The following is a 27,707-nucleotide window of genomic DNA, read 5'->3' as shown; positions in this document are numbered from 1 at the left end:
ACTTGACCTATGACCAAGAGTTGGAAGGACCAAACTACTTTTTGAGAGTAGTTGGCTGAATGGCTTAAAAGCCACCTCACAATCAGGAGACGCTTGACTTAAAAACTTCCTCACAATCAGGAATCCTGAGAGTGCAGCGTTTCAAATCTTTGTGGACATTTAGCTGAATGCTTCTGACCTTCCCAGTCAAATCAAGAAGGTCAGGATTGGGTACGTGTGCCTTCTGCATACAGGGCTCTTGGGTGTAAATCCATCCTCCTTGGAGCAACAATAGACTGTTTTTATAGGGTGAAGAGATAGGGCATGGTTTAATACAGGGATATGGGGGACTTACGGTCCTCCGTTGTTGTTGGACTACAACAGTTGGCCATTCTCTCTAGGGTTGATAGGAGCTTGAGTCTATCAACATCTAAAGTGCCAGATGTTCTCATCCCTGGTTTAATGAATAGGCACAGAAGACCAATTAAAAAGACCAGGGATGTGATTTAAGAAAGCCAGAGAGGGTTATCCAAGGACAGAGGTAGCAATGGCCACATGGGTTCTCAAGTCCATTCCTACCACCATTTAGGTAATGTATCCCAAAATAACAATTATAGATCTGAATCTAGCTTCCTCTCGGTTCCTACCAGTTATCATTAATCAAGACAGGCAAGAAACTCAAGGGGAAAGGTTGAGTTTCTGGAGCAGAAGGGAGTGTGGATGAGAGGGAAACAGAGATCCAATTGCTGCATTAAAGACAGCTTCAGTTGTGCCTGCTTTCAATTTTGATGAAGTTTTCAGGGTTGATTAGTACAGCAATGTTAATTACTTGCAAACAGCAATTATGCAAATATAAATAGCAATTCATGACATCTAATTAAGGCCAGTCTCCTAAGTAAGGCCATTCCATTCAAGTTTGGAGAGACTGCAAGTGAAGCACAACTGGTTGCCCCTCAGCCTTTAATAAGAAATGTGAATGGTAAGGGGAAGGTATGGCCCCATCTGCAGCACTCTGGCACTTCCACTAAGTGATGGTGGCATCAGGCAATGAGCCTGCAGTCCTGCTGCGCAGGTGCTGTGCATTCTTGGGGTCCCCACCCGGATGGCATTCGAGTTAAAAGCAGCTTTCACATTCACAAGGTCCTTCAGCAGAATTGAAATTCCCCTAAGAGGTAGGTTGGGGATGATCTAGGCTGCAGCTATTGCAGTTAAGAGGACAGGCTAACCCTGCTAGAATTGATGGTTGGAGGGAACCCCCCATGAAAGAAAGTGAAGGTAAAAAAAGCCACTTCCTTCCCCTCCAGTGTACCTGCTGTAGCAGTTTCCTCATCAGTAGTACTACGCTTAACTTGCCTGGGGTGTGGAAAGGATTAATTAGTTAGACTTAGTAAATCACTTTGAAGATTTAAAAGTCTTAACTGCTAAGCATTATTGCTATTAATTATTAGAGATGGGCGGTGTCTAATGACAGTATAGAGCATGCCAGGAATGCACTTCTAAGCCTTTCCTTTCTCTGAAATGTTTGAGGTGAAAAGTTTCATCACAATGAGCTGGATTGTTGCACTTCAGAGAAGCCGTGAGGCTCAAAAGAGTGGGTCATGGTGGTTGGATAAGGGAAAGTACAAGCTTAGTGTTCCACACAGTGGGACTGTGCCGTTGGTCACTTAATGTGTCCTCCCTTTGGAAGAAGAAGAGTAGTAGTAGTAGTTTGGATTTGATATCCCACTTTATCACTACCCGAAAGAGTCTCAAAATGGCTAAATATCTCTTTTTCCCTTCCTCCCCCACAACAAACACTGTGAGGTGGGTGGGGCTGAGAGACTTCAAAGAAGTGTGACTAGCCCAAGGTCACCCAGCAGCTGCATGTGGAGGAGCGGGGATGCGAACCCGGTTCCCCAGATTACGAGTCTACTGCTCTTACACTACACCACACTGGAATGGCACAGAATTTTATTTATTGATCTTGTTTAATGAAATTTACATGCCACTTTATTGCAAGAAAACCTCTAAACCAGTGTTTCCCAAACTTGGGTCTCCAGCTGTTTTTGGATGACAGGTCCCATCATCCCTAGTGATCAGGGATGATGGGAATTGTAGTTCAAAAACAGCTGGAGCTTGGAGCTAAACTAAGCTGAATTAAAGGCATGACTTGAGCCTAATTGACTTCAATGGGAATGAAGTTCAACTAACTAAGTCTGGATCCAACCCAATGACACTGAAATAGTATAATGAAAAGTATGTCTTTAAAAATGTGAGCTGTTTGTATTCATGAGCAACTATGAAGGCAGCATTGTTTGAAATGGCATTTATAAGGCAGACACAATGCCATTTTGCACAATGAGGGATTCTCTGTCAGGGGAGGAGTATGTGAATCCATGTGCCCAAAGCTGGAATGTGTTTTGGGATGTGAGTGACACATTGCAGATGGAGGCGGTAGTAGTTAAGAGTTGCAGTTAGCATGGGTGTGTGTCTGCCCACTCGGTCTTGCTTAATAGGCTACAACATTAAGCAATATGTGAAGCAGGCTCTCTAAGCAACTGAGTTGCCACCAACAGAGCTGTGGTGTCTTTTAGATAACCTAGAAATGGTCCAAGCCGTAACAAGAGAAAATAACATTTTTTTCAAGGCATGAGAATTCAAGGCACCACCTTTTTGCTTGTGTTGATCCTGGCCATCACAGTTGGCTTGATGCTCATCATCAGGTTAGCAACAAAGGAAGGATCATCCAATAATTAGATAGCAACCGCAGAGTCAGGAGACCATAGGCATTTGATGTGGACACACCCTTGAACCTTTATATATCTATAAGTCTATTGCAATGGATACGATGGTTTCACCCAGCAACTATGAGACTAGCTGTGTCCCAATGACTGCTTCATTAGTAACAAAGCTCAGACTCCTTACTTTGGAGAGGTTTCTCTTTGGGAATTAGGTGTATTCCCAGTGGTAGAACACATGTATTGCTTGCAAAGGTCCCAGGTTCAATTCCTGGTGTCTCTTAGAAGGGCTGGAAAAGACTCCAGTCTGTAAACCTGAGGAGCTGAAGTCAGTGTAAACCAGTGTAGACTACAAGTCCCATAATCCCTGACAAATGGCTGTGCTTAGTGGTGCTGATGAGAGTTGAGCAATGTCTGGAGGGCTGCAGGTTCCCCAATTCTGTTCAGGGCATTTCTTTGAAACTCAAGGCAGCAGAGAGTTCGTCTGAAGTTGGAAGTGGTTCCAAGCATAGTATTTCCACAATCCCTAATCCCTTGCTCTGCCCTGCCATGCAGGTTTCACTCTCACTTCTTAGCTAGTAACTCAGGAGTCTGGATTTCATCCAGTGTCAGCTGCTTGCAACACCGCAGGTACCGGTATATACACCTGTGCAGCCGGCTTGCTGCTTTTTGTCATGTCAAACACATACCTCCGTAGTGATGAGCTCACGAACCTCCTAATCCCTCTCTGAAGTGTAACTCATTTAATTCCCTACAAGTTTCTCCTCATCTTTTTTGCCTCACCTGCCTCAGCCACCATGGCCAATAGTCAGGAAATATGAGCATTATATAAGGGTGTGCAGCCCACAAGATTAGATTTGCATCTGTGCATTTTTATTTTTTATTTTAAAAATCTGATCTCTTTTTGATTCACTCTATGCTCTTTCCATATGGATCTGGAAATTGGGCTCTAAACTGCTGTGTCTAAAAAAAAGCTGTGATCCCCATTCATTACAATAGGGAGTCTAAAAATGGCTATAATCACCTCTCTTTTTGACCAAAGTGAATGGAATTTACAGGCATGGGGAAACTCCTAACCCATCCTAACAGATTACTGACAAATGAACCCACGGGCTTTTTGTGGGTAAGGTAAAAGGGATTCACCAGCCTCCGTAATCTTACCTGTCTGGACCCTTCTAGACAGGAAGAGTTATAATGGGCTATCTTCTTGGGCTGAGCATTTGCCTGATCAGCAATTATCTTTCCGGTGCATTTCTTTGCTTCCTTACCAAAACTCCTGCTTCCTTGCTTTCCCCGGGCATCTGCCTGCGGCTGAGTCCCCTCAAGCTTTCAAACCAGAAGTTAACCTAAGAAATGGGCCTTTCCTTTTCTTTTATCTGACCCAAACCCCTCCTTGATTTTTCTTAATCACAGCTTAGAGTCACATCTAAATCATGGTTAATGTTAACTGGCTTCCCTCTTGAAAACACCTGGCCCAGACGGCCTCCCAGCGGAATTCTATATAAAAAAATGGAAGAAATATTAGTAGCACCACTAACCGAAATAATGAACAATACCCTCAATCAAGGAAAATTTCCTGATTCACGGAAGGAAGCCTATGTAACTCTAATAGCTAAGCAGGGAGGTGACCCAGGAACATGGAGCTTTATGAAATTTTGTATTAGAAGGTTTTAGGTTAAAAATTTTTAAATTAAGTAAAAGTTTGTTAGAATTTAGTTGAAACGTGTCAAAAATTGTATCAAGTTTTTAGTGTTGTATTTTTGTTGTATGAAAATATGTCTACCAAGCAGTAAGACAATAATACCGTACCATATAGGTAGCTTGCACGAAGTCCATTGCACTGTAACTCCAGGCTAGAAACTGGATTGGTAGGCGCACTTGAGATGAGGTCTGAAGGGAAAGAGAAATAAAAAATACCAGCCTCCAGGAAAACCAGTTATGCTATGAGCAAGGGTACGAGGGTAACTAACCCATTAACCAGAGGCCTTGGAAAAGGTGAGAAAGTGGTTATGGAGAGTAGAATGGTCCTGACCTAACAACTAGAGGCCTTGGAAAAAGTGAGAAAGTGATGCAACCTCAAGTTATGGACGCGATACTAGGGAGGGGGGGCTTACTAACAGGGGTTGATGATTCTCACATGAGAAGCCAGATCAATAAATAACCGGGTATAAAATACATTTCCGTATTGAAGAGAAATATTTTAGGTAATGTCTGAATGTAAGATAAAGAAGGGTACAACTACAGGCCAATATCACTATTAAATTGTGATTATAGACTCTTTGCCAACATATTGGCAAACAGGCTTAAAGAAGCTATTAGAGAAATTTTTCACCCAAACCAGACCGGGTTCCTTCCAGAAAGGCAAAGGGAACACTAGAAATATTGTTCATGTTTTTTAATATCTAGAAGCTAAAAGTGACAAAAAGGCAACCTTATTATTACTCGATGCAGTAATAATAGTACACTGTTTGCTTAATTGTTCCATATAATTTGTTCAAAACCATTGGTTTTTCATGTAAATTATCGACATGTTTTATCTTAAATAAATAAATATTGCAGAAAATAATAGTATGCAACTATTATTGCTCTACATAAAACCTAAAATTTATGTTTATTAGTTCACAATTTAACATACTGAGAATAAATGAGTCAAATTCCTATGTTTTCATCACTCGCAGTGAGGCAAAATTTCAATCTGTTGGAGCAGGGTCTAAATATTAACTAATTTGTCCCAAATTTGAAATCTGACTATGTTTATACCATACGCCTGATATAAGATCAAGGGATGAAACATTTTCCAAAAAAGGTTTTTTTATGACCCACCCTATTGTGGATCCTTTCCATAAGCTATTTGTACAATTCATAAAAAGCAGAGACATCACCTTGCCGACAAAGGTCCGTATAGTTAAAGCTATGGTTTTCCCAGTAGTGATGTATGGAAGTGAGAGCTGGACCATAAAGAAGGCTGATCGCCGAAGAATTGATGCTTTTGAATTATGGTGCTGGAGGAGACTCTTGAGAGTCCCATGGACTGCAAGAAGATCAAACCTATCCATTCTTAAGGAAATCAGTCCTGAGTGCTCCCTGGAAGGACAGATTGTGAAGCTGAGGCTCCAATACTTTGGCCACCTCATGAGAAGAGAAGAATCCTTGGAAAAGACCCTGATGTTGGGAAAGATTGAGGGCACTAGGAGAAGGGGACGACAGAGGACAAGATGGTTGGACAGTGTTCTCGAAGCTACGAACATGAGTTTGACCAAACTGCGGGAGGCAGTGCAAGACAGGAGTGCCTGGCGTGCTATGGTCCATGGGGTCACGAAGAGTCGGACACGACTAAACAACAACAACAACAACAATTCATAGAAGAAGAGGCAGGCAGGGAATCTAGCATAGCTCCTCATACCCCAGATCTCCCCCATGAAGCTGCTCCAGCTCTAAGTATTTCCCTTACGGTACTGAATGTTGTTTGTTGACAATCTGTAAAATATCTTGATCAGAGCCAGCCCATCCCTGTGATGGGATAAAGCAGCTGCCTGAAGCAGTGAAAGTGCAAGAGGTGGAGCCCCACCTGCCCCACCATTTCCACTGCCATCGGGACACTCTCCTTTCACTTAGTTTTGCACATGGCCTTGCCACTTGCCTTCCACGTGCCTGGGGTGGAAGAGATGAGAAAGCAGCCATGTATACAAGTGAAGGATTCCTCTCTTCCATCCATTAAGGGACCTCAAAGGACTTGAAAAGACCTGTAGCTCTTATGTTTGACAGCCGTGATCTACTCTATTGAGTGTCTGTGGTCATTGTACTTCCCTTGGGTCCACATCTCACCATTAAGGGTATCTCCAGATTGTGAACAACCCTTGGAGAGATTCCTCTAAGCTTTTTATAATCATCTTTTACTGCAAGAGAAATGCCTCCAAAGTTTTACCCAAGCAGCAATCTTCAAAATTTACTGTAAGTAAAATTCCATGAGAACGCCACCTGTCTGTCTCTTACACTTGGCTCTATGCTGTTTCCTTTTTACTTCCTTGTTTTCATTAAGTGCAGACTCCTGGTCTCTGCTGCATGGCTCACAAAACTAATTGATTGATCGCCCACCCTCATTCCTTTCTCTGGACACAGACAGGGATTGTGGAGGAGGAGAAGGCAGCCTATGTAAATTTGTTCCCTTTTGTTTAGTCCAGACGTGAGTCATTGTTTGCCAGTCACTGTCTCCTCATTTTCCAGCTGATGCAGCTGATTTTAAAGCCACTGAGCAGGAGCCACAATGAGATGGAGTCATCAGTCATCTTGGTCCAGCCACCTAGCTGTCCCCATCATGCCACCTGCTCACTTATCTCAGTTCCCTACTTACAGATTCCACCACACCTTACTAATCTTCCACCCTTGTCTACTCACTCTACTTTAGATTACTAAGAGTGTGAACTGAGAAGCCCCAGGTTCAAATCTTTGGGTGGGACCATAGACCAGTAGCTAGAGGACATGCTTTGCATGCAGAAGACCTCATTTTCAATCACTGGTGTTCTAGTTTTTAAAAATTCCAGTGGGTTGGGAGCAGGAACTGGCTGCCCATGTAAATTTGCTCCCATTTTATCCCAGACAATTCACTGTCTGCCTGTCAGTCTCTGTCTCCTTATCTTCTTAACTGATGCAAATGATATTAAAGTCACAGAATTTGCAAGTGGGACCTCAGATCAGCTGTAGAGCAGATGCAGAGAGCCTCATGTTTAATGCACTTTAAAAGATCCCAAGGAAAGACTCTGCCATGACATTGTCATTCAGAGCAGACATTAGTAACGGACAGATACTTGCCTGAACTGTATTTTTAGCACTATTTTCATACCAGTGCTGCGTATGGCTACTGTTACCCAGCATCTCATCCTGACCCCAATTTCAAATGAGGGTTTGAGCTGCATTTGTAAACCCTGGTCAAGAGGGAAGCCAGTTTTTATTATTATTATTATTATTATTATTATTATTATTATTTATTGGTTTAAAATACAGACATAGACATAAACAATCATTTACAGAGGAAACAGAAAAGAAAAAGAAAGAAAAAAGATGAAAAGAAAAAGAAGAAAAAAGAAGAAACAGCTTTATGTTATTTCATATTATTTTAATATAATCCGAAAAGATATCTTTTACACTTTTTTACTTACAGGTATCATCCAAGTTTTGCTAGTATGGTATTATTTGTACAATATAGTCTTAAATATTCCTTAAATATTCTCCATCCTCCATGTTTTCTGATTTGAAGCTCCTCTAACTCTTCCCGTCAGTTTTGCTAGTTGCAGGTACTCTATTATATGTATCTGCCACTCTATTATTGTTGGTGATGTTTCACTTTTCCAGTTTCTTGCCAGAAGTATTCTAGCTGCTGTGTTTACATACATGAACAATGGTCTTATAATTTTTTTAAAATTCTATTGGTAATATACCAAAATCTCTGGTCTTTTTTTTACAAGTAAGTTTGAATAATTTTTTGACTTCATTGTAGATATTGTTCCAAAATTCACAGATAACTACTGTACACAGGTCCACCACATATGGTAGTATGACCCTATATCCTTTTTGCATCTCCAGCAAGTTGGTGACCTGCCTTTGTACCTTTTAGCAAGTTTTAAAGGGGTATGCTGCCATCTATATAGCATCTTCATGGTGTTTCCCCTAAGATTATAACATGCTGTAAATTTAATATCTACCCTCCACAATCTTTCCCATTGTTCTATATAGATATTGTATCCAAAGTCTTGTGCCCACCTTACCATTACTGCTTTAACCTGTTCCTCTTTTACTTCCCATTCTAAAAGGTAATCATAAATTCGTGAGATATGTTTCCCTTTATTATAAATCAATTCTCTTTCGAATTTGGATGTTTCTTTCACAAGATCTCCTTTCTTATCTATACCCAACTGCCAACCAGATGCCTATGAGAAGCCCACAAGGAGGATATGAGCACAGCAGCACTCTGCCCACCTGCAGTTCCCAGCAACTGGTACTCAGATGCTGGAGGGAAGTACATAGCCATTGTGACTAGTAGCCACCGATCACCTTCTCCTCCATAAATTCATCTAACCTATCTTTAACGCCATTCAAGTTGTTGACCATCACTTGTAGCTCATGTTGTGGCAGTGAATTCCATAGTCCTAACTCTGTGTTGTGGACATAGATAAGCTAACTACACTGGTAGTCAAACAGTTCACATCACCACTGAAGAGGGGGCAACACCCTCCATTGCTCCTGAGGAAAGCAGGCTAACTTAAGGGGTGCAGAGTAGGTCACAAAGCACACACAGCTCTGCCTCCCAACACCTTGCTACCACTCTCCACCTTTCAGCAACTGCTGCCCGGGGTGGCCGCCTCACTCTGCCAAATTGTAGGTTTGACCCCGGGACCCACTTTCCTACAGAAAGTCCCGGACACTCCCACTGTCTCTTACAGAATCAAAGGCAGCTTGAGGATTGGAGAGAGTATTAGCTCTTCCACCAACACCTGCTGCCCACCTCTTTGGCCCCTTCATCGCCAGTGTGAATGCACACGGTCTGGGGTCCCAGGTTTGCCCTGGGGTACAGCACCTGCATGAACTGCAGGCTCCTGCCTCCTACATTGTGCACTAGACAAACACCACTTTCTTGGGCTGCTTGCAGATGTGTAAGGAGCAGCTTTATACTGATGCAATCAGTGTCCATCTAACATCTAGCATGACCGGCAGCCATTACTGAAAGTCCCAGGAGGCAATCTGATATATGCAAATCATGCTCTTTTCCTGCTATGCCAATGTTATACCATGATTGATTTGGGGGTTTTGTTTTTTGTTTTGCTTCCCACTGTCCTGCGCTCTTTAAGGGGGAAGGACAATATATAAAAATGATTATCATCTTCATCATTTTCCTTTCAAAAGACTTTTTCAGCCTGGTTTTCTTTGACAAACCAAATTACACGTGAGATGAACATGGTTCCTAAAATGAAAACCACATCCTTTCCTTTCAAAGGCACAATTGGACTCTTCCAATAACAAGGAAACTGTTCAACTTCCCTTTCTTTCTTTCTTTCTTTCTCTTTCTTTCTTTCTTTCTTTCTTTCTTGACCTACGATATGATAGCTTAAAATCCTCTGTTGAGGTATATTGAAATAACTTGCCGGTAATTGGAATTTCTGATATAGCTGATGTTCACATTTGACACCAGCGGAAAATTACATAAGAAAATCTTTTCTTTTTAGGAAGAAAAGGCCTGGCTAATTTTACCTGATTTCCCCATACTGTGAAGAATATTCTGGAAGGCAATGTGAAACCACAACATCTGCAACATATGGTTACTAGCCACAAACAATATGTATTGTATTAAAATGAATGTGAATATGAATATTTTAGTTAAACCCACATGATGACTTCCTTCCCTTCATTATTGGGCTATGAATGGGCTCGCACAATGGTTGCCTCAGCACTTGTGATCAAATGAGGCTGTAAAAACTCCACCCCCGAAACATATGATCTCCATTTTATCGCAGCCATGAAGGTGACAGCTTGGTTAAGCAAAGTCAGTAGGAGGTTACGCTATGAATGTAATTAAGTTAGGCTTTCACGTATAAAGTATGTCCCCCCCCCTCCATGCGTTTTCTCATCAAAGCAATAAAGGTTATTTCACAATGCATGAAAAGATGAGACGTGAAATTCCCATATTGCAAGGAAGGTCTGAAAATGCTTCCCCTCAATACTGGGACCATGTGACTCATGCTAGCTTGCCAGCAGGTGCATCACCATTGCTTACTAGGAGGTGAGGCAGTGGGCAGGCCAGTATGGTGCAAATGCACCAGCAGAGTAACCTCCCACCACCTCGCCCCTCTAGCATAGCCGTTCCACCCAACCCAGTGAGCTGCTTTTGTGCACCTGCTCATTCTTTTGTAGGAAGTCAGTTGCATACTCCTAACCCAGTGCAATAATAATAAAAACTCAGATTCCTTCCCCTGGGAAATTAGGAGGAGAGCAACAGAGGGAAAGTAAAAGGCAGGGGGATCACAGAAGATCACATAAGATTACATAAGAAGAGCCCATCTAGTCCAACATCATGTTCTCACAGTGGCCAATCAGATGCCTGGGGGGAACCCCACAAGCAGGCTTCGAGCACAAGAGCATTCTCCCCACTTGTGGGTTCCAGCAAATACTATTCAGAGACATCACCACCTCCGCAACAACTGTGGTGCATTTAGTAAATATTAGACTTCGGACTTAATGGATTCTTTTGTGTTTTAATGCCACTCGACATCGAGTCTGCTTTTTTACTCTGCATCATGGATTGTCCATTTCAGTTCAGTTCTTGCCATTGTTTCAACAGCTTTCATTGTATCGTTTTATTGCGATTGTCCAAGCAGCCTCATAAATATGTATATAAAACATTTTCAATAACTAATTGAATCAATCAAACTGTTGGGACTTTGCAAGGTATTAGTTTGAGAATTACTGATAGAATGTATGTGACTCACTTTGAAATTTGAATACAGTAATACTCTTTAAAGGGTGAAGTATTATTACTACTTATGTGAGCATGACAAATGTTACATGAATATACTCTGCAGGCAGTTCAATATAAAAGTATGATCAACAGGACCTGTGGCTGTGACATGTGTTTGTTACACTGCTCATGGATTTATTAGGACCTCTTGATGGAGATTATACCTATTCATTTCCACAATCCTGATCTTATTTCCTGTCCACATAAACCTTATTGTAGACTTATGATTCTGTAGGTATATTTTGGTATATTTTTCATAAAGAGTTTTGGCCAGGGCTAGCTTTCGGCGGTGGGGGTGGGGAGGGTAAACAATTGGCCAACATTGTATATTATTTTCATAAAACCGCATTCAAGCCATGTATTTCTTCCCAAAACATGTGTTATCCTAGATGTGATCTTGCCCCAGACTGCTGCAAGAGAAGTTAGTCAATAGTACTTTCAGAATACAATCACAGCTGGAGAGAGTTATGCAATATGTAACCGTTGGGTATTTCTGGGCTTGAAATAAATTGGTGGCCTTAATCCAGCTTTTAAATTGAGTTATTTCCATTATATCCATTATATCTTGAGCTCTAGATGACAGATTACATTTTCTTGAAGAAGGCAGCATCTTCCCTTGAGACTAGTTAGTCAGCCAGAGGTTAGTCCCTAAAGCCAACACAAAAAGACAATAGCCTGGGGATCAGAGGGCAATAGTTGTAGCTAAATTAAAATGGTTTAATCTCAGCACTTAATTGCATCTTGCACTGGAGTCAGACACTGGGGGTGAGGATGTCTCGCTTGATAATAGATCAGGTGTGCCAAAGCTGAGTGTAAGCTGAGGTCAAATAAAGGTAAATAGATACCAGGAAGAAACAAAGGGCATGCAACAGTTGACTATTACTAAATTGTTCAGACTAGATGCCAAGGGGCTTAAGCACCGAAAACTTTCCAAATATTTGCAAACGTGATTTCTCATGTTGACATTAGTTACATGACTGCCATCAAATATTACCTACTGCTCTATTCTGCTGCAGGTCAGTAGTCAAATATTGGCAAGTATGATATAGCCATGGTTTTCAAGCGATGTCCTGGATAAATTATTTGGAATTTTGTTGGTGGTGCATTGAAAATAAACAGCTAAGGAAGAGCTTGCCCATAGCTACTGATTTACCTCTATAACATGAAGCCACAAGGGAATATTGGGGGTGTGAACTAGTGTGGTGTAGTGGTGGTTAGAGTGTTGGTTCAAATCGCCTCTCAGCCATGAAACTCACAGAGTGACCTTGGGCCAGTCTCAACCTCTCAGCCTAAACTACCTCACAGGGTTGTTGTGAAGATAAAATAAGGAAGAGGAGAACTGTGTATGCCTTATTGATCTCCTTGGAGGAAAGGTGGGATATAAATGTGATAGATAAATAAATAAATATATTCTAGGTTGAACACTCAGTTAAAACTTGGTGAGACAGTGATACCCAACACTGGTGCTCATGAAAACCACTGTGATACACAACTGAAAGGCAGCTATCACAAATAGTAAATAGCAGTGTATGTTGACTACTAAGCACCATTAAGTATCAACTGTCAGATACCAAATATTGAAATAAACATCACTGGGTGTCAAATACAGGCATCAAATATTCAAAGACTTTCATAGTATGCAGTGAATATTTGGGGGGATGATTTGTAAGTCTTATTTAACACTTAAAAATGCAAATCATACATCTCACATCCATAAAGACTAATCAACTCAACTCTTACAACATGGCTAGTATGTTCAACGCTACAATTTCTCTCTAATCTGGTTCCAGTATTGTACAGATTCAAAAGGATCTCTCCTAGCTTCAAGGATGGACATTAAAATAACAAATGCAGTTCAATGTAAGCAACAGTAAATTGAAGCAGAATAAGGCAGAATAAATAAACCCCAGCTTCTCATTTACATCGAAAGTGATTCACTAGGAAAAGGATCTTGGTTTTGTGGTGGTGAAGTAAATGAAAATGTTGACTCAATGTGTGGCTGTTGTGAACAAGATGAATTCAGTGTTAGGAATCATTAGTAAAGGATCTTTACTATTCCAGGTAGTGTATGGATCTTCCCTTTGCACAGCTGCTTGTAACACATGAATTCATTCCCAGACATGATTTTCCAGATTCTTCTTCCCTCCAAATTTCCATAGGTACCGTAGAAAGTGAACTGTTCTCCATGCTTTCTCCCACAAAATCCAATTTGTTGTTAACATATCAGTAAATAGCCATCATCACACATATGGAAAATACTTAATGTCAAAAAGTATTAAAAACAAATTTCAGGATGATTTTTGTTTTATTCAGCTCTGGTAACATCAGCTATTACAAAATGTGTGATTGATATCATTAGGCAGATAGCACTGGCAGACAATGAAGTTGAACCAGGGGTAGATTCAAACTGCGCCATGTTGATTTCATGCCTCATATTCTGTAATAGTAGGTAGATGTTACAGAGCTGGGAGGGTTGCTGTTTTCGGTGGCAGACACAGAAGCTGTGAAATATCTAGGTCACCAGTACATACAAGATACATTTTCATATTTTATAGAACCAATCATCTGAACTTCACATTAGGCAATAAAACCTGAGAAGCTATTATTACTTTGACCTGTTGAATACCCCACGTATAGTGTATGATCTGATTAATACTTACTCTAATCATGCTCTAGAGCAAGGGCGAAGCCATACACGAGGGATAGTTAACACTGTACCTTTCAGGTGTCGTTGGACTCCAACTCTCATCAGCCCCAGCCAGCATGGCCTGTGGTCAGGCATAATGAGCTTTGTGTTAACAGAGATGTTGCCTTGGCTGAATACAAAAGCTCTCCGGTGGAACTGAGTGTCTCTGAGAGTGGGTGGCTGGTTACTTGAGATTAGGAATGGCAAACAACACACCAATTTTGGTTTCTCTCGGTTTCCCATTTTTCCAATCTTTAAGCTCACTTCTCCACATTTCCACATCAGTTTGCAAATCATGGGTGGAATTCAAGGTAGCACTAAGCACAGGGAATGAGGTCTGCTTGCACAATGGGGTTTTCCACTTCTCCTTCCCCCATGTATCCTCTAAAGATGTTACGTGGTTCACCAACACTCCAGAGCAGATTTAGGAGGAGGCGAGGAAGTCCCATTGTGCAAGCAGACCTCAGTCCAAGCACACAACTTAACTGAATCCTGCCCTCCAAAAAAAAAATCCTCACAAAATGCACCCAAATTTTAGTGTGACTTCCCCCTAATATACACATATATGAATTTTGCCTAATATACCCACTTACACAAAACATTTTTCCTTAATATAATGCACTTTCATGTGTTATTTTCATTAATATATGCTTTTTATACAAGCTTTGTCCTAGGATCCTAGGAAATGCATTTTTGTACACATTACTTACGTGGAAAATTGCACTTCAAAATTCAGAGAAGTGCGAATTTTGAAGAAAGGCTGTTGTGACTTGTTTTGGAAAGTGTGAATTAGATAAATAAATTTGCTTTTAAATAAAAACTGATTTGAATTTCTCTACCGTACCTACTTGACAAAGGGCCTTTTCAGTGGTTATGCTCTTAGGATGGAGCTCCCTCTCATGGTGCAGTCACCTAGAGAGACTATATGAGACAATATCTGTTACATCTTCCAGGGCCATTTCTTATGCGGTTTCTACACTAGGCCAGAGGCACAGAGAGTTGCAAGTGGAAGGAAACAAATCTGCTCTGGGTGGTTGAAACAGTATGGGAAGTAGCACTGGGGGCTGCAAAAGGAAGGTGGAATCAGCAAAAACATCAAAAAAATCTCCCCACTTCCTCCTGTGAACATTGTTTTCCTACCCACCCTGTTCAGCCATCAGAAGGTTTTGTTGGATCAGAATCCATTCACTTTGAGGCAAGAGCATTTGCTTTCCATGCAGAAGGTCCCAGGTCCAATCTCTGGCACTTCCAGGTATGGCTGAGAGAGAACCCTGCCTGGAACTCAGGAAAGATAGTTTGGACAATACTAAGCTAGATGAAGCAATGGTCCAACTTGATATTTGACAGCTAGTTATGTTCCATGAAGAAAAGGAGAAATATAACTCATAACCCAAGCTAATGGGTCCAGTTTAGAAACATGGTTTCTCCTCCAGAAATCTGAAGTGGGACAGTCCATTCTGTCACCTCAGCACTTTATCCCTTCAGTTTTGTCTCATTCTGCTGCATGCATAGACTCTACCAAAATCTATGTCACATGGTGCTCCAATCACTTTACTACACTGCATATTTTCATTTCATTTCTGTTCAGTTCAGAAACCCAGACCCTTGGTGTGACTTTGCCATGCCTACATTTAAATGGCCCAGTTCTTTGACTAGCTTTGGGAGTTTGGGGACTAGCAGAGACATCACCTTGCCTACAAAGGTCCATATAGTTAAAGCTATGGTTTTCCCAGTAGTGATGTATGGAAGTGAGAGCTGGACCATAAAGAAGGTTGATCGCCGAAGAATTGATGCTTTTGAATTATGGTGCTGGAGGAGACTCTTGAGAGTCCCATGGACTGCAAGAAGATCAAACCTATCCATTCTTAAGGAAATCAGTCCTGAGTGCTCACTGGAAGGACAGATCGTGAAGCTGAGGCTCCAATTCTTTGGCGACCTCATGAGAAGAGAAGACTCCCTGGAAAAGACCCTAATGTTGGGAAAGATTGAGGGCACTAGGAGAAGGGGACGACAGAGGACGAGATGGCTGGACAGTGTTCTCAAAGATACGAACATGAGTTTGACCAGACTGTGGGAGGCGGTGCAAGACAGGAGTGCCTGGCGTGCTGTGGTCCATGGGGTCACGAGGAGTCGGACACGACTAAACGACTAAACAACAACAACAACAACAATAAGTAAGTTTCAAAATGGCTGTACAGCACCCCAAGGCACTAAGTAAGAATAGGGTGTGGTGGCAATACCATTTTCTGAGACTTACTTATATACAGATTGAATACATCTTGGCTTTCTGCCACTGCTTTAGATATGGTGATTGACAGCTCAGCCTACACACAATCCTACACACAAACGATTGTTTTGTTTCAGGAGGTTTTCCATGGATAAAGCACCAAAGCACCAATGTAGAGAGGCAACCAGCAGAACATTTTCATTTGCCTTAAGGAGTGAATGGGTCACATTTGATGTTCCACAGCAGGACATGGATGGAAGGGGAGAGAAAGAACAGTCAGTTTCTTACCTTTTAGCTTGTTATTCACAACACTTCTTCCCAACACCATGATGTGAAGTTAAGAGTCAAGGGTAGGCCATGAGAAGCAGAAGTAAAAAGGAAGAGTCATTCAGAAAAGCTGGACTAATCCACACAAAAATCTTATCTCCTTGTCAAGTGGCTCCAAGCTCACAAGAAATGTTCAGCTAAAATTCGCCCCGCTGATGAAAGCCTGTCATTTCAGCCAACAGGTGATACAGTTTTCATTTCCTTGAGGAGAAGGGGGTAAGACCTAAAAAGGATCAAGATCAAGAATGGCAGAATGTTTATATTCTGGCCAGTTACCACTTACTTCCCAGAAGTGCGCTCTACCTGATGTTCTGTGGATCATGCGTAAAATACCCCAATGCGCTGGGAGGATTGTGCAATGTCATGAATGGAATGCAATCCCTTCTTAACCCCTGCAGGCGATCAGTTTACGCCCTAAATTATGAGATTTTGATTACGCTTATCTAAGATACAGATGCTGTTAGATGCAATGAAATTAACCCACTCTTGCAAATGAGTCGGTAGTCTCCTGAGGCAGTGAATATTGCACACTGTCTAGATGTTGCACTGATTTTTCTCAGAAACAATTATGTTTCATCCAAAGCCGTGGCTGACTTTTATTCACAGGCATGTTCCCCATCTTGACACATGAAACGTGCATTTCCCTGCTCTTTCATGGCATCTTAAAGTGGGTTAGGCTAATGGCAGGCTGTATTTTACTTACCACATTTTAAATTTTGTATATTCCTGATATGGAAAATTGGAAACTTTGAATTGAAAAATGAGAAAAACTCTTTTTTAATGAAATACACTGTTTTCAAAACTGTATGCTAATGCCATATAGGGGTGTTCAATTCTTGAGCACACGGTCCCTCACAGTGCTTTTTCTGGGGGGACACAGGGGTATGTATACCCCTAAACATTTTTAGGAAAAAAACTGGTTCCTCAACAAGCTAGAAATACAGTCATACCTTGGTTTAAGTACGCCTTGGTTTGAGTACTTTCAGTTTAAGTACTCCGCGGACCCATCTGGAAAGGATTAATCCACTTTCCATTACTGTACTTTTGATGGGAAAGTTCGCTTCAGGTTAAGTACGCTTCAGGTTAAGTACGGACCTCCAGAACCAATTACACTCATACTTCGGGTTAAGTACGCTTCAGGTTGAGTACTCCGCAGACCCGTCTGGAACGGATTAATCCACTTTCCATTACTTTCAATAGGAAAGTTCGCTTCAGGTTAAGTACGCTTCAGGTTAAGTACAGACTTCCGGAACCAATTGTGTACTTAAACCGAGGTACCACTGTACACACTTTATTTCTGCTTCAACAGATATTGTCTCCCAGCTGGATCAGATCAATATTGGATATATATTATTTTCCTGCATGGATTTAGAATTAGTATGGATTTCTTTGGTATCCTATAAATATGACATAAATGTAAATCTGAAAACAAATTATTTGGGCATCTCTGTCTCATCTCCATAGAATTTTGTGGAAGAATTACATAGGGATGTATCATCCTAGTCTAGTTCTCACTGTTAGCCATTAGCACCTTATAAAATAAAATGTTACAGGATGTCCCTGGCATGTTTAAAGCCCATAATAATGCTGACTTACATATTTTCTTGAAACATCACCCCATCTCTGTCTCCATCAAAAATTGCATCACTCTGAACCAATAAAGCTGCAAATGACTGTTGTGAATTAGAACATGACAGTAGCCAAACCAAAATTAAAGTAGCATGAATGAACACTAATCAGTGGTTTTGCCTTTCTTGGAAGGCTATTTTTTGCATGAAATCTGGATAGTAGGGGCAGTGGCGTCGCAATGGGGTGTGGGGGGGGTTGCCCCGGGTTCCATGTCTGCAGAGGTGATAAGAAGTCACCCCGCGGGGGCTCGAGCAGCCACCACCCCACCGCAGCCACCTTTGCTGGATCCTCCATTCACAGCTGGCACCGTCCGTACAGCGCTGGAGCGGTGCCGGTTGCAAACAGCTATACAGCACATGTGCGGCATCGCTACGTACAGTGCGTGCGTCGTATGTAGCGACGCCGCACATGCGCCCTACGTTGTGATGCCCGCCCCGGGTGTCACAACGCCTTCCATCGCCCCTGACAGGGGGCATACTCCTTAAGGCAAACCAGATTTTGGAGTGGTTCGCCACAACTGTAAGGTTGATCCTGAACCTGAGTTGAGCTGATATACCATATGATTTGAACTTCTGCACATGATTGCCAATAATCTGTGCTCATGGTGAGATTTTCCATCAAATTCACCACCACTGCTGATCTCTGGATTTGGCAGTCTAGTTCAACCACATCAAACAGGTTGTGTGATTTAGTTCTAAAAAATTATATATTACGTGTAATAAGAGGACTCACTAACTCAGATCTGGCTATCTGGTCCACCCCCTACCCTTCGGCACAGAAAGCCCGTTCTTTATAGCTGAAGTGCAACAAATGGCAATTCAGGTTTTCCATGGATAGCTGCTTGTTCCAATTCAGTGGCAAAGAGCAAGTTTTTACAGGGAAAGCTCCAGAATGAAAAAAGAATTAAGACTGGGATATTTAAAGTGTAGAGGAAAGTTAAGTGTAAATAAGCCCTTACTGATAGTGGCTCTTGGGGGTTTCAAACTGCTAGAATGTGTTACAGCAGGAGCTCCTGAAACAAGGTTAAACACTTTTCAGTTTAGCTAGGTACTGAGTACTTATACAGCTGCAATGCCTTGGCATCCACACTTTTGCAAGGGAGGAAGAAAACCAGAACAACTTGGCCCTGTCCATGTGACTCCCCTTTGTTCCACCCATGTGGCCTTACTGGCCCTGCCTACATGACCTCCTTGGCCACAGGCCACCCCACCAAGTCCAGCGGCTACCAGCTGCCACCGCAGGTAATGTCTGCAACATGTTGGTTATGTGAAACGTCACCTGCATGGGGGCTGCTTCCTGCCATGTGCTTGTTCTCTTCTTTATTATCACAAAGCATTCCAACTAGAAATTTGTGTGGCAGAACACAACCCTCCATGCAGTTGATCTATAACACACATTGGTGTAGGTGAAACAGCTCATTGTAGAGCAGCTGCCTCACCAGCGCTATTTCATTCATGCCATCAGAATGACATCACTTTGTTTGAGCCTGTGAAGAATGAAAGAAGTAAAGGGAGTGAAATCTGTTGATGAAAGCAGTGTGCCGCCTTCCAAGCTGGGCAAAAATATGTGCCAGGGAACAAGAATAGAAATTCAATTAGCCTTCAGCAATCAAAGAAGAAGAAGGAGAAAATCAATCCTGGTTGCCAATGCACCTTTTAAAAATACAATTTTCAGATTGATCAGAAAGCATAGAGAGTTGCTATGGACAAAATTGTGTATAAGGATTTAATAGCCTTACTACTGGCTGCAGTTTGTCTGTAATTAGCCAAGCATTGGTGCTGCAAAACTCCATTTTTATTGCAGTGGTAGACAAAGGTCTGGGACACAGCACTGGCTGAAAAACTTACAAAGTGAGTGTGTAGGGGAGCCAGACATAAAGATTCATTTGCAAATATGTGTTATCCCCTATGTCTCTGAACAACATAGACTTTTGAAACCTCCAGAGACACAAAAATAATTTTGGTATGATTTATTTCTGAAGTATTTGTGGTCTTAGCCTTATTCCAAATGAACACACTGGACAGAAGCTAGTGTGCAGTGGATCTTTTTCCTAAGTCAGTTTGAGCTTCCACTGGATATGTTTCACGATATAGCTGGTGTGGACTAAACTTTGAAACTCACTGGAACAGCAGTTTCTGAATATATTTCCATGCCAATGTTCTTCCACAATGGTATAACGTATTGTACATTTCAGCATAACAGCCCAAATTCTCATATTTTCAGTTTGTTATTCGCAAGCTTGGACAGAAAAAAGAAATGAAAATTGCACAGTGAGCCTCACTGGTTGCGCACTTAGCTGGCATTTCCAAAGAGCGGTGATAGATGTCAGTGCAGAAACCTGGAAGATAAGCAGATGTCATCCAGAAAATCATTTGATCATATTTATCTGTTTTTCAAATGGGAATAATACTTGGAGAGATCCGATAGTTAGAACTTGGAAACCAGGAAGTCTTAAGTGCTATTATATTATTGCTGTCATCATGTAAAGGCACTTAGACCAAGCCTTGAGACATTCACCTGTCACTATTGTTCTCCTGATTCACATTCCCCCCAAACAAATTCAGCCATTCAGGAATCCCGCAAACAGCAGCCTAACTGAAGGGTGTATTGGAAGCTGGGATGAGACTAGCACTGCAATCCTGTCCTCAAGTTATGCCTGCTGGACGAAGATAGGCTTGCTCACTACTAAATCTATTGTACTGGTGGAACAAAAGATTACAGCTGTATAATAGATTTTGCTTTGTTCCACCAATAATAGGTTATGCCAGAGCAGAGATACTATTGTGCTGGCAATAGTCGTTTTTTAGCCTACCTGAAGATGCTGGGAATTGGAATCAGGGACTTTTTGTATGCAAAGCATGTAGCTGAACTCTGTGCGGAAGCAATTTGTAAAGTCTGTAAAATGCTATCATACTACTAGATTCACTATTGTTATCTCTGAGAGCTCCCAGCTAGGAATGTAATTCCTTATTAGTAACATTATTATCTTGGAGTTGAAGTCAACTAAACTCTGCTCAGACTCTCTGAAACTAAGGGCCCCAAGTTAGTCATTTCTATCAACTTAAATGGGTCTACTAGCATTAGATGCAGCCCACAAACTCCAGCAATGCTCAGCTATTCAGATATTGCATCTGGGTGGCTCTGTTTGCTGGTAATAGCAGTATTTTTATACTGCCCTTCAGATATAGTCCCAGGAAGGTCTTTGATTTGAGCATACCTCTTGGATGCAGCATCCTGCAGCCAGGATGCTCTGCTGCTGCTGAAAAATGAGCTGACCGATTGGTAAACGTCTCATTTTGACAAAATCCAGGGTGTGGCTCCCAGTCAGTCCCATCCTGATGAAAGTTATGCTGAAGGAATCATTAGAATTCAAACCACCCCTCATCAGACTGGTTTTCATGGCTAATGATGGCTGTTCTGAAGGTTATGTCACAAGGAAGGCGGAGAAACCTGTCTCCTATATGTACATATGCAATCAGAGCTTCACCTGTGTGGCTTCTTGTGAGCAATGAGCTAAGAGAATCAAAACACGTTTACCACCATTATCCTTACCATGAAGGTAGCAGGGGTCTTCGTGGCCCTGGCACTTTTCAGCCACTTTGAAGGTAAGCTACATTTGTTATAACCAATGTCTGTGGTAGGGGATGTCATCTTTGCCCAAGGAGTGGGCACCACGTAGTCCTTTAAAAACAATGATAACTAAGACATTACCTAACAAGAGAACTAGCTTATTTGAAGAGAAAACTGAGGAAAGCCAAGGACTAGGAAATACTAAGCACTTTTACTTCATTCATGATCATATCAATGTTTAAAAAATGATTTATGGAACTGGTGGCAGGCATACCTTTGTTGTTGTCAAATACCTTGAAGGTTTGAAAGTGAAGAAGGTAGAGAGCTTCCTTGTTTTGGCAAAAGCAATATCTATTTTCATCTATTTTGCCTTTTGGGTGGACAATTCAAATGCACTGTCTGATGAAATGACATTCTTCTGTCAAAATGTGGTTGAGTGTTTGTATCCATGCATAGGGCAGACTTGGAATTCTTCAACTCGTTCAACAGAGTTGACATTAAACAGGAATGAAAATAAAGATAGGGTGATTCTGCAGAGAGAGAGAGAGAGAGAGAGAGAGAGAGAGAGAGAGAGAGAGAGAGAGAGAGAGAGAGAGAGAGAGCGCAAATATGGACCAACCAATCAGGGCTCGGTATGGCTGTTATTGTATGATATAAATAGAATTATGGATTCATTGTCATAAAATCTAGATAATCCTGCCATCTGCAAGTAATTGAACTTAATGTGTCTGGAATTCCCCCCCCCCCCGCTCTTTGAGTTGTTTATCCCAATGTCTGTCTGTGCCTCTTGGGCAAGTTATTATCAGCTGGTTGATTTGTCTGAGGAATTGCAGAAGCAGTGGCTATAAGTGGCAGGATGTAACAATGGACAGCACTGGACTAGTCAGGTAGACTGATAGTGATCTAGTCTAAAGGACCTGTCACCTCCAGTGACATGCAGATTGGACATTCTATGCTAGTTTTCAGTACAGCTTGATTTGCTTTCAGTTCTCATTGGCATCAGGGGGTGTCTGCTGTTTGTGATCTGTGGAGTCTCCTTATCTAGCAGACTTGCGGTGTGGAGGGCGGCAGCAAATTTCTCAGGGCAACCATTACATCTTAACCGCTACAGCTTCCCAGGTGGTCCCAAAATTGTGGTAAGTGGCAAGATGTGCCCATCACAAAGTGTCTTCAGGTGGAAGATGACTTGACATAGGTCACCTCTGATCCATGGACCAAAGTGGAAACAAGCAGTGGCACCAAAGATTGCTTACTGAGGTGGGGTGTTAAAGAGAGATGGTAATCTTCAGATCTGTGGTTTGGATAGGGCAGGGATGAGGAACCTCTAGCCCTCCATATGTGGGTAGACCTCAACTCTCACCATCCCTTATTATTAGCCACACTGGCAGGAAGGCCACAAGTTCCCCATCCCTGAGTTAGGGTAATAATATTTCATATAGAGAGCTCCCTGCTTTATATTGACTTGTTGTTGTTGGCATCTGTCTGTCTTGAGAGACAATGGAGTGCACCTTTGGGGCTGAAGTCAAACTGCTTCATTAGTAGCACCGAAGTGAACGTACAGGGTGCAAACCTGGGCAGTATGTATAGAGGTCCTGGGCTACCCAGATGACAAGTCCCCCCTCTTGGCCTCGCTGATGTGGTTCAAAGGAAAGCAGAGCAATATGTTTGGCACCAGCTGCAGGAATTGCCAGAAGGAGGCATACAATGTGCCATCAAACTGTCTTATGGATTCTACTTTGGATGTGTGTAGGGCTTACGCCTTAGCATTTTCTTCTCCTGAAGATATCCCACAAGGCAGCAGAGGTTTAGGATCAGAGTTTTCTTCTCCTAGATGGGTTACTTTCCCTGGTTGACAAGCCCCATCTGCTCCTCACTTCCCTCTACATCACATGCAGAAAACGCCTTCTTTACCATTGGACCCACTATTGGTCTTGTCCACTCAATCCACCGGAGTCTGTCTTTTCATGCAGAGGAAGTTCCTAATTCACTGAGGATTTGAGACTCAGCAGCTACCCTCACCTGGCTTAGCCAGCGAGTCAAAGCTGTTCCTGGGGTGTGGCTTCTGTCGCATGCTGACAGCTTCTAGGAACCACAGTTGAGAGCTAAGTGCAGGGTGGGGACTGAAAGTGGACTAACGATCCCAGAAGGAGCATGATGTGTCCCCCACCAGATGCAATACCCCTCCCCAAACACCCCATATATTGACTAGGCTGCTTTATATGAAATACTAGAATAAAACAAAAGAAATGTAAAAGGGGAGAAAGGAAGAAAAAGAAACAAAAAAGAGGCTGTACGACATGCTGTTCTAAATATCTAAATCAGTTTAGTTAAGGAAAGGTATTCTAGGCTTGGGTTTGGGTTGTAAGATGTTCCTGACAAATGTTACATTAACTAATCCTTGTTAAGAACTTCCTATAGCTCAGTCACAACATTTTGGGAACCACACAGAAATATTTGGGTGGTATGAATCAAGGAATCTGCAATTAGTAGTATTATACAAATAGTTTAGTTGGCAAGCAGTCCAATGCACAATCTCATTAAATAAAAGTGCTTACATTTAACACAGCTCCCATTAAAAGCCGTGCTCAGGACTGTGTTTCCATAGGTGCACCACCATCATCACTTGCCGAGAGAGGAGAGATATATATGATCATGATGTGCACAAAGTGTCACTACAAGCAACAAGTAACTCAAGCAAGCATGGGCCTCAAAATTATAGAAAGCAGGAGTGCAAGCCCAAGCCCGTGTTTATTGAGAAATAAGTCCCTCTCATTTCAGTAAGGTTTATTTCTAATGCTTAGGGTTACAGGGTAATTCAGTGAAAATAATTTTCACATCAACCCAGCAAGTGTGTTCTGTGCAAGCAGCTGGTCTGAGTTTGCATTATGAGGCTCATCTGATCCCCTTTGAAGCCAACTGGTACATCTGGTGTGGATGCCTATGCAGATCTTTATCAAGGACCATTAACCATGCGGAAGGCTATATGGATCAGGGAAATTCTTGGTTTACAAAAGCACATGCATTTGGAACGCTGAAACAAGGAAAACCATCAAACCATTAATTCTAGCACATGGGGAGGGGGGCACCTAAAGATACATAATTTGGCATCTCCATGATTGGTATTATTAATTGTATTATAATTTGGCATTGTTATAATGAGGCTATTATTGGATTGTTGTAACGGAAAACTAATAAAATTACTATCAAACGTACGTGCATTGTCTCTTTGTCAGGTTGTAATGTCTTTTCTATAGATCAGTTAAATTTGTTATGAGATGTTAGTGTTCATAGCTGCCAAGTTCTCCCTTTTTTAAAGGGAAATTCCCTTATGCTGAATAGGCTTCCTCGTGAGAAAAGGGAAAACTTGGCAGCTATGGTTAGTGTTGAGTACAGTACAAGGTAGGGGAAAGAGAGTGGGGGAGAGGAGGGGTGGGGTGGTGAAATTTATATTCTTTTTTATAGTGTATGTGTGGGGTTTGTGTAAGCATCCACTGGATAGGTTCTCTTTCTATTCACTTGTTACATTTCCTTTGTAGTAAGAGGGGCTGGGGGGCTGGGTGTAGTTGGTTCTCTGTGGTTGTCTGTAGTGGTGTTTGTTTGCATTTGTGATGGGGTGGGTTTGTTGGACCATGTAACTGTAACCACCTCTTTGATTGAGTAACCGTCTTTTTAAAACTTGAATTTGTACCATAACAATGCACGAATTTACAATCTGCGTATTTTTGTTGCAGATGTTGCCAGTCAAATGAGATACCAGGTTAGTTCAGACTTTTCTCTTATTTTTCCTAAATCAGGCTGTGTACACACCATACATTTAAAACACCCCACCAAGAATTCTGGGAACTGTAGTTTGTTAAAGGTGCTGAGAATTCACTTGCATTTGGTAATAAATTTTCACGTGTTATTTGTGAAACGAATAACATTGCTGGAGTTTAACTGTTGCAGTTCAGCCAACATCTCTGTTGCCCAATATTTCCAAAAGGCCTGCAACGTAGGGCAGGATTCCCCCCTCCCCCCAAAAAAAAGAAGAAGGCAAAAATGCACCTGGAAACTACATAATAGCCTGGTTAATACTGCCTCCTGGCAACCTATCTTCCCCATTGCCCAGTCATTGTGACCATGCTTTCTAATCAACGGAGATCCTTCTGGGATTCTCTGGTTAGATTGCGTTAAGCAATCCTGGTGGATTCTTAGTGCTACTCCCCAGTCTCTGCCCAGTATTAGTAGGTTGGAGGGGGAATCAATGCTCTATGGGGCCTCTCTGCTCTAACCAACATGGAATAGTGGTAGAAATATTCAACATGGTGGCACATGTTTTTTAAGAAGCATATGGCTTAGAAGGGCATACTCTTTGCACGAAGAAGGTCCCAGGTTCCTTCCTGGCATAATCAGGTATGGTTGAGAAAGACTGAAACCCTGGAGAGCTATTGCCAGTCATTGTAAACAATGAGCAGTAGGCAGTGTGGTGGGGCTACGCCATCCACCTGATCTCTATTCAGCTGAGTTGCTGCAGCAAACTGGGATGGAGAAGAGAAGAATGTGGTGGTGGTGGTGGTGAAGTCAGTGTGGTGTAAATGCACTGACATAGGACCAGATTGCTTCTGCTGGTGGGTTTGCACTGCACCAGCCCCACCCCACTGCTCGCTGTCTCCCCACTCCACCACAACCTTAACTGCTGGTGAAGAATAACCAATGTGATGCCCTCCATGTGTTGTTGGACTACATTTCCAATGTGGCCATGTGGGCTGGGGATGAAGGGAGTTGGAGTCTAACTACATTTGAAGGGTATCACTTTGGCTAGTCCTGGTGTAAACAGTACTGAGCTAGGTGGACCAGTGGTCCAGCTTGGTCTAAGGTAGCTTCCAGTGTTACACTAGCATTAAACACAAGGGTTACAGAATCCCTGTCTCAGCTACCTATGACCATCACATTGAAATGCCCAAGTAACAGAGGGCTCCATTTACCTTCACCCATTTTAATGGGGTTGCAGACCTGAACCTCTTGGCATAGCTGCCAAGTCTCCCATTTTTCGCAGGAAACCCCCGTATTTTGTTACCGTTTCCTGTTGTTATCCCAAATTGATTATATCCTGTAAATATCCCGTAAAGCTCCGCCAGCTCCTGGCTGTCTGTGCATGTCTGGACATGCGCAGAAGCGATTTCTGGTGCCCAGACATGCAGACATGGGCAGCCTGGCACCAGAAGTCGCTTCTACGCATGTCCGGACATGCATAGAAGCGACTTCCGATGCAGCTCTGCCCATGTCTGGGCACCGGAAATCGGGCGGTGACATGTGTAGAAGTGACTTCCGGTGCTGCGCCGCCGCTGATCCTGGATTTTTCAATCCAGGAGTTGGAGGGTATGCCTCTTGGTGGATTGTGTCCAGAGTTTGACTATCATTTGAGCTCCATTTTTGTTACCACTCCCCTCCAGAAATGTCTAAATTTGAGTGGGATTTTCCATTCAAATGAAATAAACATTGAAACTCAGTGACAGAGCAAGCGAAAGCGAAAACTAGAAGAGGGTTGCATTCCCACCTTCATATTACTCACTTTCATTCCATATAAACAGGATTATACCGGAGAACTGAAGCAATTTAAGGATTGCAGAAGCAGAAGAAAGCAAGCAAGCCTCATTAAGCTTTCCTTTATCCCTTTAGGAGGGCATGTGCCGTGAATTCCAACCATTCTTAGAGGATGGGAATTTATACTGCAACAGAGACATAGACCCTGTTTTCGGTCCTGATGGCAGGAGACATATGAACAAGTGTGTCATGTGCCGTGAAGTCTTGTGAGTATTAGAAACAACCACTTGTTTCAGAGATGCTAATGCCATGATAAGAGCTGTTATATTGGTTGTTTCCCCTATGTCTTCTCCTCCTACAGACAATTTCCTAGTTCCATCTCTATGGCAGAAACCCCCTGGCAGAGGCAAACACTGCAACTTATAACCCCCAGAACAGAGAGGTCAGTTTTGTGCCCTGCTGTTCCCCTAAACCATCAAGATCAACACCAAAAGTGGATCCAAAAATCAAGGCCATCAAGGCAGCAGTTAAGCTCTAGCACAC

General features: G+C 42.2%; 1 protein-coding gene across 2 annotated transcripts in view; it reads left to right on the top strand.

Moving 5' to 3' along the window:
• Positions 1-21,526: 21,526 nt before the first annotated feature.
• LOC118080482 (serine protease inhibitor Kazal-type 5) overlaps positions 21,527-27,707 on the top strand; it is a 30,996-nt gene continuing 24,815 nt past the window's right edge. Inside the window, exons 1-4 of one of the 2 annotated variants that reach the window (XM_035105785.3) lie at positions 21,527-21,676; positions 25,373-25,398; positions 27,300-27,430; positions 27,526-27,606. In XM_035105785.3, coding sequence (XP_034961676.1) covers positions 21,625-21,676; positions 25,373-25,398; positions 27,300-27,430; positions 27,526-27,606 — 290 coding nt within the window. In that variant the 5' untranslated portion in view covers positions 21,527-21,624. The remainder of the gene's footprint in view (positions 21,677-25,372; positions 25,399-27,299; positions 27,431-27,525; positions 27,607-27,707) is intronic. The other variant, XM_035105787.3, reaches the window with a different exon arrangement.

Source organism: Zootoca vivipara, chromosome 2 (genome assembly GCF_965207765.1).
Source record: "Zootoca vivipara chromosome 2, rZooViv2.hap1.1, whole genome shotgun sequence".
Lineage (NCBI taxonomy): Eukaryota > Metazoa > Chordata > Lepidosauria > Squamata > Lacertidae > Zootoca > Zootoca vivipara.
Note: the sequence above shows the minus strand (reverse complement) of the source record. Positions and strands in the feature narration are given on the sequence as shown.